Source organism: Eremomyces bilateralis (assembly GCF_010015585.1).
Source record: "Eremomyces bilateralis CBS 781.70 unplaced genomic scaffold P152scaffold_2, whole genome shotgun sequence".
Taxonomy (NCBI): domain Eukaryota; kingdom Fungi; phylum Ascomycota; class Dothideomycetes; order Eremomycetales; family Eremomycetaceae; genus Eremomyces; species Eremomyces bilateralis.
The window spans coordinates 38,245-51,158 of NW_022985068.1; the positions used below are offsets into that span (position 1 = coordinate 38,245).

At 52.1% G+C, this 12,914-nt stretch overlaps 5 protein-coding genes across 5 annotated transcripts; all 5 read left to right on the forward strand.

Moving 5' to 3' along the window:
• Positions 1–605: 605 nt before the first annotated feature.
• P152DRAFT_389122 (uncharacterized protein) lies at positions 606–1,258 on the forward strand (the record flags this gene model as incomplete). The annotated part of the gene is made up of 5 exons (XM_033675967.1): positions 606–779; positions 841–888; positions 944–976; positions 1,072–1,155; positions 1,214–1,258. The coding sequence occupies 5 exons, from the start codon at positions 606–608 to the stop codon at positions 1,256–1,258; spliced, it is 384 nt and encodes a 127-aa protein (XP_033537652.1).
• Positions 1,259–4,598: 3,340 nt separating this feature from the next.
• P152DRAFT_510870 (uncharacterized protein) lies at positions 4,599–6,757 on the forward strand (the record flags this gene model as incomplete). Its single annotated transcript, XM_033682692.1, has 5 exons — positions 4,599–5,075; positions 5,290–5,715; positions 5,812–6,112; positions 6,206–6,355; positions 6,567–6,757. Coding segments are annotated over exons 1-5 (1,146 nt in total), but the record flags the coding sequence as incomplete, so codon positions are not given.
• A 742-nt stretch (positions 6,758–7,499) lies between these two features.
• Positions 7,500–8,026, forward strand: P152DRAFT_380051 (uncharacterized protein; the record flags this gene model as incomplete). Its single annotated transcript, XM_033675711.1, has 2 exons — positions 7,500–7,838; positions 7,898–8,026. Coding segments are annotated over 2 exons (468 nt in total), but the record flags the coding sequence as incomplete, so codon positions are not given.
• A 287-nt stretch (positions 8,027–8,313) lies between these two features.
• On the forward strand, positions 8,314–8,814 carry P152DRAFT_107838 (uncharacterized protein). Its single transcript, XM_033673605.1, has one exon. The coding sequence runs from the start codon at positions 8,459–8,461 to the stop codon at positions 8,744–8,746; it is 288 nt and encodes a 95-aa protein (XP_033537655.1). The 5' UTR covers positions 8,314–8,458; the 3' UTR covers positions 8,747–8,814.
• A 2,119-nt stretch (positions 8,815–10,933) lies between these two features.
• P152DRAFT_388483 (uncharacterized protein) lies at positions 10,934–12,037 on the forward strand (the record flags this gene model as incomplete). The annotated part of the gene is made up of 3 exons (XM_033675931.1): positions 10,934–11,008; positions 11,096–11,843; positions 11,895–12,037. The coding sequence occupies 3 exons, from the start codon at positions 10,934–10,936 to the stop codon at positions 12,035–12,037; spliced, it is 966 nt and encodes a 321-aa protein (XP_033537656.1).
• Between the last annotated feature and the right edge of the window lie 877 nt (positions 12,038–12,914).

Below are 12,914 nucleotides of genomic sequence, written 5' to 3' on the forward strand. Positions count from 1 at the left end.
GTCTCTATATGGTACCAGTTGTTTCCAGGGCAAAGGTATAATTACCTACCCTACCATCAATCACTTGTATCAGTGTACATCATATTCATGGTTAACACATACCCCTTACTTTGATTCAATAAAGAGCCCTCATTTGATGAGTTGAAGCCGGCTCTCAAAAGCTCAGATTACAAGATCGGTGGTTCACTATCACTTTATCGTCTTCTAAACAATCATCCCCACTTTCACTGACTGATTTCCCTCTTCACCAACCTGTGATTCAACCAGTCTTTCGTCTGAGCTTGAGTTTATCCCATCTTGTACTGAATAATCAGCCAGTTTCAGTCTCAGACGACTCGCTAACCCACTCCAGAAATACCACTCCTCGTGCTGCCAGAGCCATCAAACCATCGCCCACCACCTCCTCAACTTCTACCCCCTTTCAACCCGTTCAGGCAACCCCTCCAGGCCAGCAAGCCCTAGCCAGCGCTGCACAACAACATCTACAGCCTCAATCCACCTCGGGAAATCCTCGCAAACGGCGCGCAAGCGGCCAACCCGGCAGCACTGCACCCAATCCCTCCATTCCGGGCTCCAGCTCCGCTTCGGGTATAGCCGAGTCAAGTATGGCGACCTCGCACGCAGGTGATCAGGGCTCGAGTGGAACAGTCCCCGGAACGGCAGCGGGACAGCCGCCACCAGCTAAGAAAGGGAGGACGAACACGCCTTGGACTGCGGCGGAGGAACAGAAGCTGAAGCAGATGCGGGATCAGGGACTGAGCTGGAGTGAAATTGCCAAGGTATGTCGTGTCTGGATAGGACCGTATCGGGGTTCAAGACAGGGACTAACACTGGCCGCAGAGCTTCCCTGCACGGACAGAAGGGAGTGTGAAGAAGCACTGGTATAAGGTACATGATTGTGACGAAGTGACATGATTGAATGGAATGCTTATGATCACCACAGGACATGCACTATGCGGAATTCGCAGAAGACGAGGTAAGCAGCGGCTCTTCACCGCCCATGATATAGGCTGGAATGCCTGCTCAGATCGAGCATTACGAAGCAAGGGCGGCTAACTAAGTCATGAGCAGAGCGCCGCTCTCCTTGCAGCCATCAAGGAATATGAAGGAAACAAATGGAAAGTGATAGGACAGAAAGTCGGAAAGCCAGCCAAAGTACGTCGAAATGACCACATCTCCTGACTTTTGTATTCTTGGCTAACAATCTCAACAGGCTTGCGAGCAATATGCGAAAGAGCATTTCGGTGGCAAGCTTTGACCGGTTCCTCGCTGTGGACCCCACGAATCTCGTCAATGCCGACAGGACGAGGTTACGCGTGTTGACATATTCTTTCGCAAACGGCGCCTTTATGACGTGCGGGATTGGGTTGTATGCTCCAGCTGTTATGATACCCAGCTGTGAAGGCTCACTGGTCGGCATTAGGACCCTCTGGCGGCATAGCTCGGTCATCAAAATTGAAATGCGCGGCTTTTTCTTTTCAACTTGTCGGCGAGAAGGGGGTAGGAGACAGCGGGCGCCCCTCTCTCCCTTTTCGAAGGGTCGTGAGCATGGCCTTTTATTTGGCGTTGCCACAGGAGCGTTTTCTTCTCGGAATTGTAACTTGTTGATTTGCATGTTCGGCTTCCCTAACTGATGTGAATGAATGAGGTGAACTCTAGGTCCCTCTGTGCGCGCTCAGCCTTACGATTTCAATTACGGACCACGGGTTATGAGTGATAGGCAACAGCTATTCCTTAGGAGCAACGGAGGATTACAATGAATGAGTGATACCTCTTCGTGGACGAATTACTCTGCTAACAGATGAACGTGACTGAAAATACCAACGCGCTTCATCTGGAGAGTTGTATTAGCCCACTGTTGTATACCGACGTTAGTATAGAGGCCAATGTAGGGGTTGTGACTACGATGACGACAGACATCTAATGAAGGATACGGCGAAGACTGCAATTGAACAAGGCGAGAGGAAAACATTCAGTAATAGGAAACAGTTCAGCGGACTAAGCAGTGGAAACTGATCTCAGGGCGTAGACCCGAATATGAAATGCCCTCACTTACTAAAAAGCCAACGCTCTACACGCTAGTCCTATATGAGACGAGAAAAAAGCAAAGCCTCTCCTCGTAGAGCAGAAGGGATAGCTGAACATTTGGTCTGCTCAGGAGTAATCTCCTTACTGTTCATAGTTGATCAGTTGTGAATGAAGATACCACCCAAAAAGAGCCCGGGTGGTGCAGTCGTGATAATTATGTGCTGACCACCACACAGGAACACAGTGTCCTGGACAGTTCGTCTTCCCAAACGGCCTCCATTTGACCCGGAAACAGGTTGAGGCGTTTCCTTAGGTGTAGGATCCCCTCTGTTGTGCTATTTTGAGGCTCCACGGACAGTCCACGAACGTTGTGTACTGTCTTCTAGGATTTTCAGCATTGTATGATCGAACCGAATCAAACTGGGCTATTTCGAGCTCAGAAACCAGACATGGGAGACATTCGGCATTTCGAATCACGATGGTGGTCAGACTTCCTTCTTACTGGCTTTCGATGTACTGCGACGTCGAAATGACAAGTCAGGAAAACACCACTTCACCCGGGATATGCCACTATAGCCCCATAGTGACGCTGGAGGGATGCTACGGAGGCAAGAGATAGACCATCGCCTATGTTCCGGCGATAATAAACCAGGACGGATAACCTAACATCAAATATAGTGGCCATTACCTTCTCCTGCCATCTGTCTGGTCAACTTCCATTGATGGGAAGAATAGGGGCCCTTTGGATCACGTTCCTTTCGGTTCTCGGCAATTCCGCTATCACAGTGTCGAGGCAAGGGAGTGGTCGTGGAGGGTAACGGTTACACCAATTGAGCGGGCGTATCCGATGCAGTGGAACAGTGGTCGTACAGTACGCATGCAGAAGTCCATCACATTCGCAGGACCCAGTGGGTCTATAAACCATCTTTCATCCACACCGCCTTGAAATTGGAAGTTGCCCGCAGAAAAGGAATTGGCCATCTCCTTCAAAATGGAATGGATATGAGATCCGACAGACTTGCTCGATGGCTATAAAGGAGACCGAGGAACCGGTGGGTCGGATTCGATGTCGGGACAGATGGGAGCGGGCATCGACGAATGCCGTGTCCTCGTATTACCAGTGACCTCAGGTTGGGAGTCCGGCTGGGTCACACCGAGGAATGTACGTCCGGCATTCGGTGTGTCGCGATTAGGTGCGCTGGATATAATAAGACCCGATCTCCGAGGCAATGGTCTCGTTAACATCCAGTCCAATACGAAGCGAAGGGGGTAGGAAAGTCTCATGAGTCCATCATATGCAAAGATGGAAATGTATCATCAGGAGATTCTGTTTAAAGCAAGGCAATGCAAGACTCAGAAATCAGAACGGTTTGAATGCCTCGCAGTGCAGTAAGCACATGTTGTACCTCCTGAGTGTGTGACACCATGCATAAAGGAGTCGTTGCGGCGGCCATGCTCGTGCATCAATCCTCCTCTTGCATGAACAATAATATTGGAACAAATACAGCACGTCCACCATTGAGAGCCATAATTATTAACTGATAACACAAACTGAATGAGCCAAAATGTGGACACATTATTGAAGCCACAGCGCGACCGGACAATGGGTTCGGGAGACACAAATAAAATTTCTTTCGCTCCGTAGTAGAAGATTGATTGAACATCACGAGTTGAACCTCGGATGCTGTTCATCGAAGCAGCGGCACGGGATACACTGTTCTGCTTTATGTATCCGTTGAGCAGTGCGGCACATCGGTTCAACGGTTAGACAAGCGCATAGATATGCGGTCGCGGATGTAAAACCGGAGATGAGGTATCAGCCCCATGATCGGGAATTCATGCGCCTTGAAATCCGGTCGGGGCTTTCTACTGTAAGGGTCCGAATCCCGAAGCAGGCCAGTAAGCGAGATAATACCGGAAAGCTTCGTCCATGTTGTTGAACAAGTGTCTGCTTGTCATACAAGAAATTTACCACATGTGTAACTCGTTCTTGATGATTCACATGAAGCCGGAAGGAAAATACATTATAGAAGTATAGAGGCATTTGCCGTCAACATGAGCTTAGCCGCAAACGAGACGGGACGTTTAACCACTCGGAAATGAGGCCGACCTGAGCCTCCAACGCCCGATGCTGCAGGCGAGATGTGAGGGATCTCCAACAGATTGGTCGAGGCTCGCGTGGTCAGCGAACTGCGACGGCCTGGCCGCTTGGGTGTCAGTCTCTTGCTGTCAAAGGTTGCTCTCGTTTCATGACGTGGTCGAAGCGGATGATACGGAGGTACGGATCTAGAGTCGGAGCCCAACGCGTAGCCAACCCATTAGCGCCAAGGTGGAACGAGGAAAACTCGATGGGGGTTGGAGCGAATGAGATGGTTAGGAATTGGGATTCTTTTAGAAGAAGATAATACCTTAAGTGTGAATTAATTATTGAATGGAATTGAAGACACGAGAGGGGGAGAGGTGACGGTCTAATCGATGCCGAGATCCTCCTAACGCCGTGACGCGTCGATGTTAGCGGACGCCAGACTCAGGCTCGATCGATCCACCTTACACAAAACATTATTACAAAACATCATTAGAGTCGAATAGACAAAATAGGAATCCATGGCTTACACCCACTATTACCTTTTTCACCATCTATATGACGGCGCATATCGTTCGGATGCATTTTGCGTCCGTCCAGTCATGGTCAACCTCTGGGGCCGCCTGGACCGTGTAAGGGTATGATGAACGATTCAACGATACGAGGACCTGTTTCTCAGCCGGACCAGGTAGCTGGATGCTCTACCGTTTTAGCATAAAATGACAAGCCTTGAGGAGCAATACTATCCACGGTAGAGGTCGCTACACAACCTGATAAGTTCATTCAGCGGCAGGGTTGTCAGCCCGGAATTGTTGACTGATACAGCGGTCCACCACCTGGTGGGCAGTGAGTGGCGCCGCAGATATATTTGATCTCCCCTGTCTATATGTCTATGTCGGACCGCTGCGCGGCTCCAAGCTCGAAACATATCGTGCAGGAAAAGGCCTCGCTGCTGCGGAATGGTGTGAGTTGCATCAATTCTCTAGCATCCAGAAAGACCACCTGCCTTTCCCACCAAGTCGTCATGTACTTCTGTACACTGAGCTGAAATCCACAGTCGGGCGCTACGATGAGCTGGCTTGACTTTCTTTTCCGCCCCATTCTGGCGCCTTTTCATTTTCAAAGTCTATTCGTGGGCTTTCCCTTTAGATCTATCTTTTTGTTTCATGTTGGTACAGGATCTGGATCCCGGTATGCCTTTTGCGGACGGGGCTGCATCAACCGTCGCCTCTGGCCTGTCTGCTCGTGCCTTCATCTGGTTTTTGATGTCTCCCTCTGATGCTGTGTACCCCGGCCAGCAGAGGGCGCAAGGATCATCTTTGCCCAATCTTCCTTCATTCAGCTCTATTGTGTTTGTCGGGCACACTAGGGGTCCTTCGGGGTCGATCCAGTGGAACTCTACATGTTCCGGATCGCCAATCATTTCAGCCCAGGCTCTGGCGAAACCAAGCCATCATGCCGTCTTTTCATCAAAGCAAATTGCCAATACGTCTCATTTCCTAAATCCTAAGCTCTGCAGAGATATTCTGGTTCCTGGAAGCAATGCTCCCGGATGGGTGCCCGTGTCCTTAATAATCCATGCTCGCATCACTGACTTCATTTTAGTTGGTTGATATGAGGGACGGATATGCCGAAGCAAACCCGGTCGAGGCCCATGCCAGTTTTGTAACGGTTTGAAGATCTTTCTGCACACCTTCTAGAAACTGGGGTTGCGTCGTCCGGGACCTCCTCCAATTGGCACAGGCAGAACTGCTCCTAGTCTGGCCATTTTTTCCTTTTTCTCCAATAGATGCATTTCTACCCTCGTCACGGAGTACCATATGTCAATATCGGTTCCAGTGCCGCTCAGTCGTCGGCTTGGTCACTGCCGTACGTTCGGCAAGCTGCTCCTTGAAGCTGACTGCAGTCTGTACCCACCACCATCTGCCTGTCATCTGGATCCAGAGATCCGAGAGATATTCTGCAAGGCTTGCTTTTACCGCCATTCCCTGTCAAATGATGGTACCTCGATCCCCGGCGTTGACACTGCATTATGTCCGCGGTAGAATCGGTCCATTCCTTGTTGCCCTATACGGCCAAGAACATGCGCTTCAGGAACACTGCCCGTCTCGTGCATCACTCCAAGCGCCGCATTGCGGTTCAGCGCCTGTGTCCGTGGGTCAATCGCACCGCACCAAGGGCCAGTAGCGCTTGATGTGGCGATCGGGCTTGTCGGCACCAGTTCATCTCATTCCCCATTCATCCGTATGCTACCTCGATCGCCAGCTTGTACGGCGACGGATGTAGCCCGTCGGTTTGGCATATTTCTCCTACCGGGACGCCTTTATAATGCACAACGCTCCCGACAGAGAAGGTGAAGGAATTCTTGCAACTGTTATTAAGTTGCACGTTACGGCCGTCTCATCTGAACCAGGCTATATCGACGAACATTAAATCCATAACGAAACGCAATAAGTTTCCTACGTCTCCAAGGATCCTCCCCACCGCCTTAATCAGTCTGCCGGATTCGCCAATATACCATCGTCAGCCACTCCGCGCCGTTCAGTCCTCCAAGGCCTGCCAACCCACCCCCCGACACGGGGAATCCCTCGAACCTGGGACTTTATCGATACGGCTCAACCGTCATCCGCTCCCATCCACACGCAGGTCCAAACACTTTACTAGACCTGGAAACGGCGCTGGGTCTTCTGCCTCACCTGCAGCACGGCCTGCTAGAGCAATCTAGCTCTGGCAGGCTCCATGCATATCCGCAACGCTGGCGAGATCTTATCGAGACTACTCTCTCGACTACGGTGCGCAAAATCAGCCCATCAATGTCGACGAAGACGACCCCTCTACCGTCGACGACGGCAGCGGAGCTGGGCATCATATGCTGCAACATTATATCCCCACGGGAAGCCATGTCGCGAACCCATTTCTCCAGACTGGTCCAGGACCGCACCATTCAACGCTGGAGCATGGGATGCCTCATGGTCTTATGGAAGTTACAAATGTCGACCGTCATCCCAGCTTGACCGCACCTCTACCCGCGCATCTATTGCATTCCCAGCAGCAACAGTCTCAGCAACACGGCATGTCGCAACCGTCCTATGGCGCAACCGCCCTCGCAGCGGCGGGCGTGTCGCCGCATCATCCGCACACGCAGCACCTCGACTATACTTCCCAGGGCCACAGTCGAAAACGCTCGCGTGCCGCACGAGGAGATCTCCACCTCGATCTGCAAACCTTATCCAGCCTGTCTGCCTCCATCTCCGACCCCACCAGCGGCGACATCGCCGTCGAGCTAACCCCTCACGGCCACCATGCTCAACCCGCGTCTCTCTACCAGCCCTCTCACCGCCCGCCATCCACCGGGTTGCACCATTCACATCATGTCCAGCAGCCCCCCCAGCATCATCATCACCGTCTCCCAAATCAACCTCCTCCAGCGAAGACCCGTCGCCTGACCATGTCCGGTTACTCGCCGACTTCGCCGCAAGCAGGCTCCCAGCACGGCCCGCCATCAATGGTGGGGCAGGAGGGAATGCCGGCACCGGCGCTGAGACCTCGAGGACCGAAGTTAAAATTCACTCCAGAAGACGACGCGAAACTCGTAGAACTCAAAGAGAAGAAGAATCTCACCTGGAAACAGATCTCCGAATTTTTCCCTGGGCGGAGTTCGGGGACGCTGCAGGTGCGGTATTGCACGAAACTGAAAGCGAAGACCACGGTCTGGACGTCCGAAACCGTAAGTTGCTGACTCCATCGGGAGGGAAAGGTGATTGCTACTGACGACGGTGGCTCCAGGTTCAAAAACTGCGACACGCGATGCAAGAATACGAGAATGATCGCTGGAGGGTGATCTCGTCCAAGCTTGGCTCGGGGTTCTCTCCGACCGCGTGCAAGGAGAAATCTGACGAGATACGGGCGATCGATGCGGGAGTGTCCACGGCCGACACGTCCGGGGAGATCGACCCCTCTGGAGATGACGGCGGGGACGACGATGAAGGAGAAGGCACCAGGGAAGGAGATGGCGACGATAGCGCGGACCTCGAGCAAGTAGAGATGGGAACATAGCGGCGGACGCTCCTCGACATGCAGGCATTTGCCGAACCTTCGTTGTCGGGTCTGCTTTTGGCTAGCTGACGTCTTCTTATCGGTCTCACGACTTCGAAACAATTGCTCCGATTTCTTGGTGCTGGGCGTAAACATGGCTTGTGGGTTTGGGGGTCAGGACGGAAATTCTATTTTGGGCATGAATTGGGTGGATCAACGCATTGGAGTCTTCTGGGGACGTTCGTTGTTCTTGGACGTCGGTGCTTTTCATCCCCAACAACTCTCCTGTGTTTCTTTCCATATCTCCTTATAATGTTGTTGATGATCATGGATGAATCTACGAGGGCCATGATCTCCCAAGATACCCATTCGTTTCTCTCATTTGTAGCTTCTACTGAAAATATTGTCTGGTCACTTTTTATCATTTTTATAATTGTTTTTTTTTACCGCATTTCAAGAGGTGGAATGGTCAGCTCATCGCTACACAAACTTGCTTTCGGATCTCCAGAAGGCAACTGCTCAACGGAACTCTGCATGGTTGGGCGCACAAAAGCCTTCGCTGGAATTAGCATAGCAATTGTACGCACATACATCCTTTAGAGATGGAGAGCAATCAAAGAGCTGCTGCTTAGTGGACTGTCCGCTCCCAAAGGATTCGAGCAAAAGAGCACATGGCGTAGTTCAGATGAGCTCGAGTCAAAGCTTCATCGAAGTCATTCCTTAGCTCTTAACGGCGGGAAGGAGTTGCCCCAAATGACCAGTACTCTTGGATATTCTATCGCGTGTTCACACGGGCTACCCCCTCATCAATCGCATGAAGCAGGGTTCGCTCAGAGGCATCTCGGATTTCGAAACCATTGCTGCACAGCTCTTCATTCGCACGGTCACCGTTCACCGTCCATATCACCATGCCATCCCCCCACCGAAGGTCATCTCCCGCATGAAAATAAAGGCAGTTCACGAACTCATGACCAGAGTGCCGTCTGGTTCATCTCGTGAACTTCATCAACCGGCTGAAGTTTGCGGTTCAGTCAAGCAGTTTCGCCGTTATCAGTGATGCTATGGTTTGCGGACCGCCATCGCCAAATTATCTATAGCCTGCTTGACAGGGTTATGTCGTTCATGGTTGTATTCCTTCTGGTCCGGTCGTTTCAGTCGTGATCCAATGACCAGGATGTATCATTTGTTTCGAACCAGACGCAGGATTGCATCACCGCCTAGATGCATGATTGGCGCCAGAGGTTAATAAATCGTTCACGTGCCGCCTTTACTACACGGGAAGGAGAGCAGTGGTTGGAATAAGGTGCATCGTGAGGTTGGCACTGATTCAGGGGTTGGCCGAACCAGACGAATCCCCCGTTGCGTCCACTCTATATTCGATGACTGGGGATGACCCGTTTGCGGGCGGAGGGATATCACGGCGGCTCGTGTGAACTTGAGATATAGCGACACGACATTAAGACGTGCGGCAGATATAAGATCGACATGCTATGGCGTGCAGTAGCCCGGTTCGGGGTCGTAATCTAGGGATATGCAATATGAAACAGCGGGCAGGGGTGGAAGATTGGGTAGCACTCATAGATAGCAGAGGCTTGTGTGAAATAGGATAGAAGTGTCTCACGTATTGATTGAAGCAGATATGTGCTTCGTGAACAAACAACTGAAGGTCAATATTAGGATATCTGAATGTAGAGGCCGGTAAATTGTGGAAGAAGAAGGAAGACTGCAAAGGACATGCAGGAAACCTTGAAACGGAAAAGGACCGCACCTGCGAAGACACATGTACAGCTCCATTAGCTTTGCCATCAATGAGGGATTCTTCCGAACAGCTTCGATCATTGAATAGATCTCGAAATGTCATCTGTTGTATTACTCTAGTCCAGATAGTCCAGCCTATTGAAAAGGAGGCGACTCCGTATCGTTCACCTTGCCCAAGTCCAACAATCGAAATGCGAGCTCGAATGAGACCGAAGACACCACCCGAATCTCCATAGAAGAGGTTCCCAAAGAGTCCGCGATGGTTCAGGGAGTGGAATTCCGCTCCGGAAACCTAGATAATCAGCAGAACAATCCCGAAACCGTATCCGATCCTCCGCCCTTATTTCCACTCCGTCCACCAGCGGAACCTCCTCCCGAGCGGACCACCCCACCACTCCCATCCCGCTCCCCTTCCCGCTTCCCCTCCCCCGCTCCAAGTGAGCAAACACGCCATTTCCCCATAAATTCGAAATATAGGGCCATGACCCCCTGTCGCGTCCATCCTGAGGCACTGGCGGCTCAAAAGCACTGAGCGCGCTGATTGGCCAGAACGGCACTAGCGCGGGCGACGCGCCGACTCCCGAGATGCTGCAGATTGGGATTGTTTCAACGCGGCCGGGGCCACGCCAGTGACGTTGAAGAGTTGGAGATTTGGGATGGAGAGGTGACTCAAGTGCGTGGTTTCGGTTGGAACTGATGGGAGAGATGGGATGGGTTGGGTGGTTGACCAGTGGGATTGAATGGGAGGAGATGGGGAATAGGGGGAGTGGAAGGGCAGGTTGGTGGGAGATAATATCTGGGTATATGGGTGAGGGCTACGTTTGAGTGTGATCCTCATGATTAGGGCAGATTTGAGGATGTTGGTGGGTGGGTGATTTTACTTCTCGTATTCCTCTCTGTCTTGTCTCCTTCTCTACTTCTCTTCTGAGTCTTCAACGTGTGTTTTTCGAGCTGTTGTAATACAGAGGGTTTTGCGTGGTGGGACACACAACCGACTGCATCTGTTGTGCCCGTACCTTAATAATAATAATGCTACTGGATACGAGCAATTGCACCGATGTGCCTGATACCGCACCTTCAGACGCAGGCGTCGCTGGCGCTGGTGTAAGCATCACATCTCCTTACCTCCCCTGTTCCATCTCAACCGGATCCCCTTATAGATGATTATCCAATACTCACCTCCGCGTCTAGGTCCTCCTCTCTTTCATCCTCACCGCCGCCCTCGCCCTCATCCTCTCCGCCATCGTCATCATCCAAGAACACCTCCGCAAATCCGAAGCCAAAATCACCCGCAAGCTCCTCCTCTCCTTCTCCGACCAGCAGATCCTCACCGGCATCGGCATCCAATGCGTCGCCATCGTCAAGTTGCAATGGATGATCCCCTACCACTTCTTCCTCGTCTGGATGCTCTCGGCCATCTCCACCGCCACCCACAGCGTGACCCTGCTCGCGCTGCACAACGACTTCCGCCGTGACTGGGTGCTGCGCTGGCTGCGCCAAGCGCTGATGTTCCTCAACTTGGTCCTGTCGTGCGCGCTGGGAATTTTCGTGCTGTTCGCGGTGATGAAGGACTTGCCCGAGACGTTACCGATCGCGTGTGCGTTCTCGGACCGGCCGTCGAAGCCGCCGTCGCGCGCGCCGCTGTCGTTTGCAGGGACGCTGGCGGTGATCGTGGGGAATTGCGTCGTGTTTGCATTCGCGGTGTGGTATCTACATCTGCGGGGGAAGAAGTGGTTGAGGGTGATGCAAGTGATTAGTCTGATGGTCTTGATGGCGATTGGGATCGGGGCGGCGGCGAAAGTCATTATGCTCTCGCAGGCGTTTGGGACCCCTTCGGTAGCCCTTGCGGACGAAGGGGAGAAGGTGTGGAGTTTCGGACAGTTGTTGCCGCTGTTGCTATTACTGCTGCCATTCATGTCTGCCGTCGAGATCTTCAGAGGTAAGAAGCACGGCTGGATGAAGATCCGAGATATACTCACGCGTGTCATAGGTGAAATGACCGTTCCGTCACCCATGGCTGACGATCAGGTGCGTCTCGCCGATGACGACGAGCAGGCCATCCCGATCAAGCGGACATCATTCGATCCGAACCCGTTCTGGGGGAAGCAGCCCGTCAGTCGGTTCTCAAACTGAACACCAGATTCAATCGAGGGACAATAGAGCTCCATTCAGCCTTTGACCGGTTCAGAGGCTATTGAAGGAGCCACGTGACGCCACGCTGTAGCATCCGGTATCAGACAGCAAGGCAGGCCAAGGTCAACCATGCTATGACTAGAACTGGACTATTGTTAAACTAGTTGATCTGGCAGGACGCCCAAGCCCGGGTGATAAGCCTTCCTGACGACGGGCCGAATCCTACTTGGTCCCGGTTGGGAGTAAGGCTGAAACAGGATTACCGATCGGACTGGGCAAGACTCGGAAAATATGTTTTTTGCTGCGCCCATGCATGGACGGAAAGCTCAGGATACGAAACTTATGAACAACGGGCAGGTAGAGGATAGACATGGGAGTCGAAGTCAGTCTGGTGATACAGAATATCGATATTCGGATAATGGCATTTCAATGATGATCGATATCATACCCACCATGTCAAGTAAATCGTGCTGCATCTCCTCTGTCGGGTCTTCAACTCGATTGAACAAGCGACCCGTCCAGAGCCACGATAGGTTAGTCACGCGTCCTGGTGCCCGCAGCAGCGCGTGAACAGCTGCTGCTGTGCAGATGATCCCCCATGCACCTTGCCGCCCTCCATTCCAACCTTCTCGTTCCCAATCGTGGGTTTTGAACAGTCATCGAAGTTGGTATTTATTTGTCATTCGGCAGCTGGACAAAATAAGATCGGGTATGAGGTATGACTGGTAGGATGGGTGCAGGTTGCCGTGAGCGGAGGGAAATGATGCAGGAAACCCCGTGGCTTCACGGGTCGCTAGTGAGTATGATCGGGTGGGACGGGAGGTGGCTGTTGCGGGATTGCCGCTATCGAGTACGTATTCAAAATACCCGGACGCGT

Excerpts from the sequence above, each read along its gene's own strand:
- P152DRAFT_107838 (XM_033673605.1), top strand. The coding sequence starts at position 8,459 with ATGTTGTTGATGATCATGGATGAATCTACGAGGGCCATGATCTCCCAA.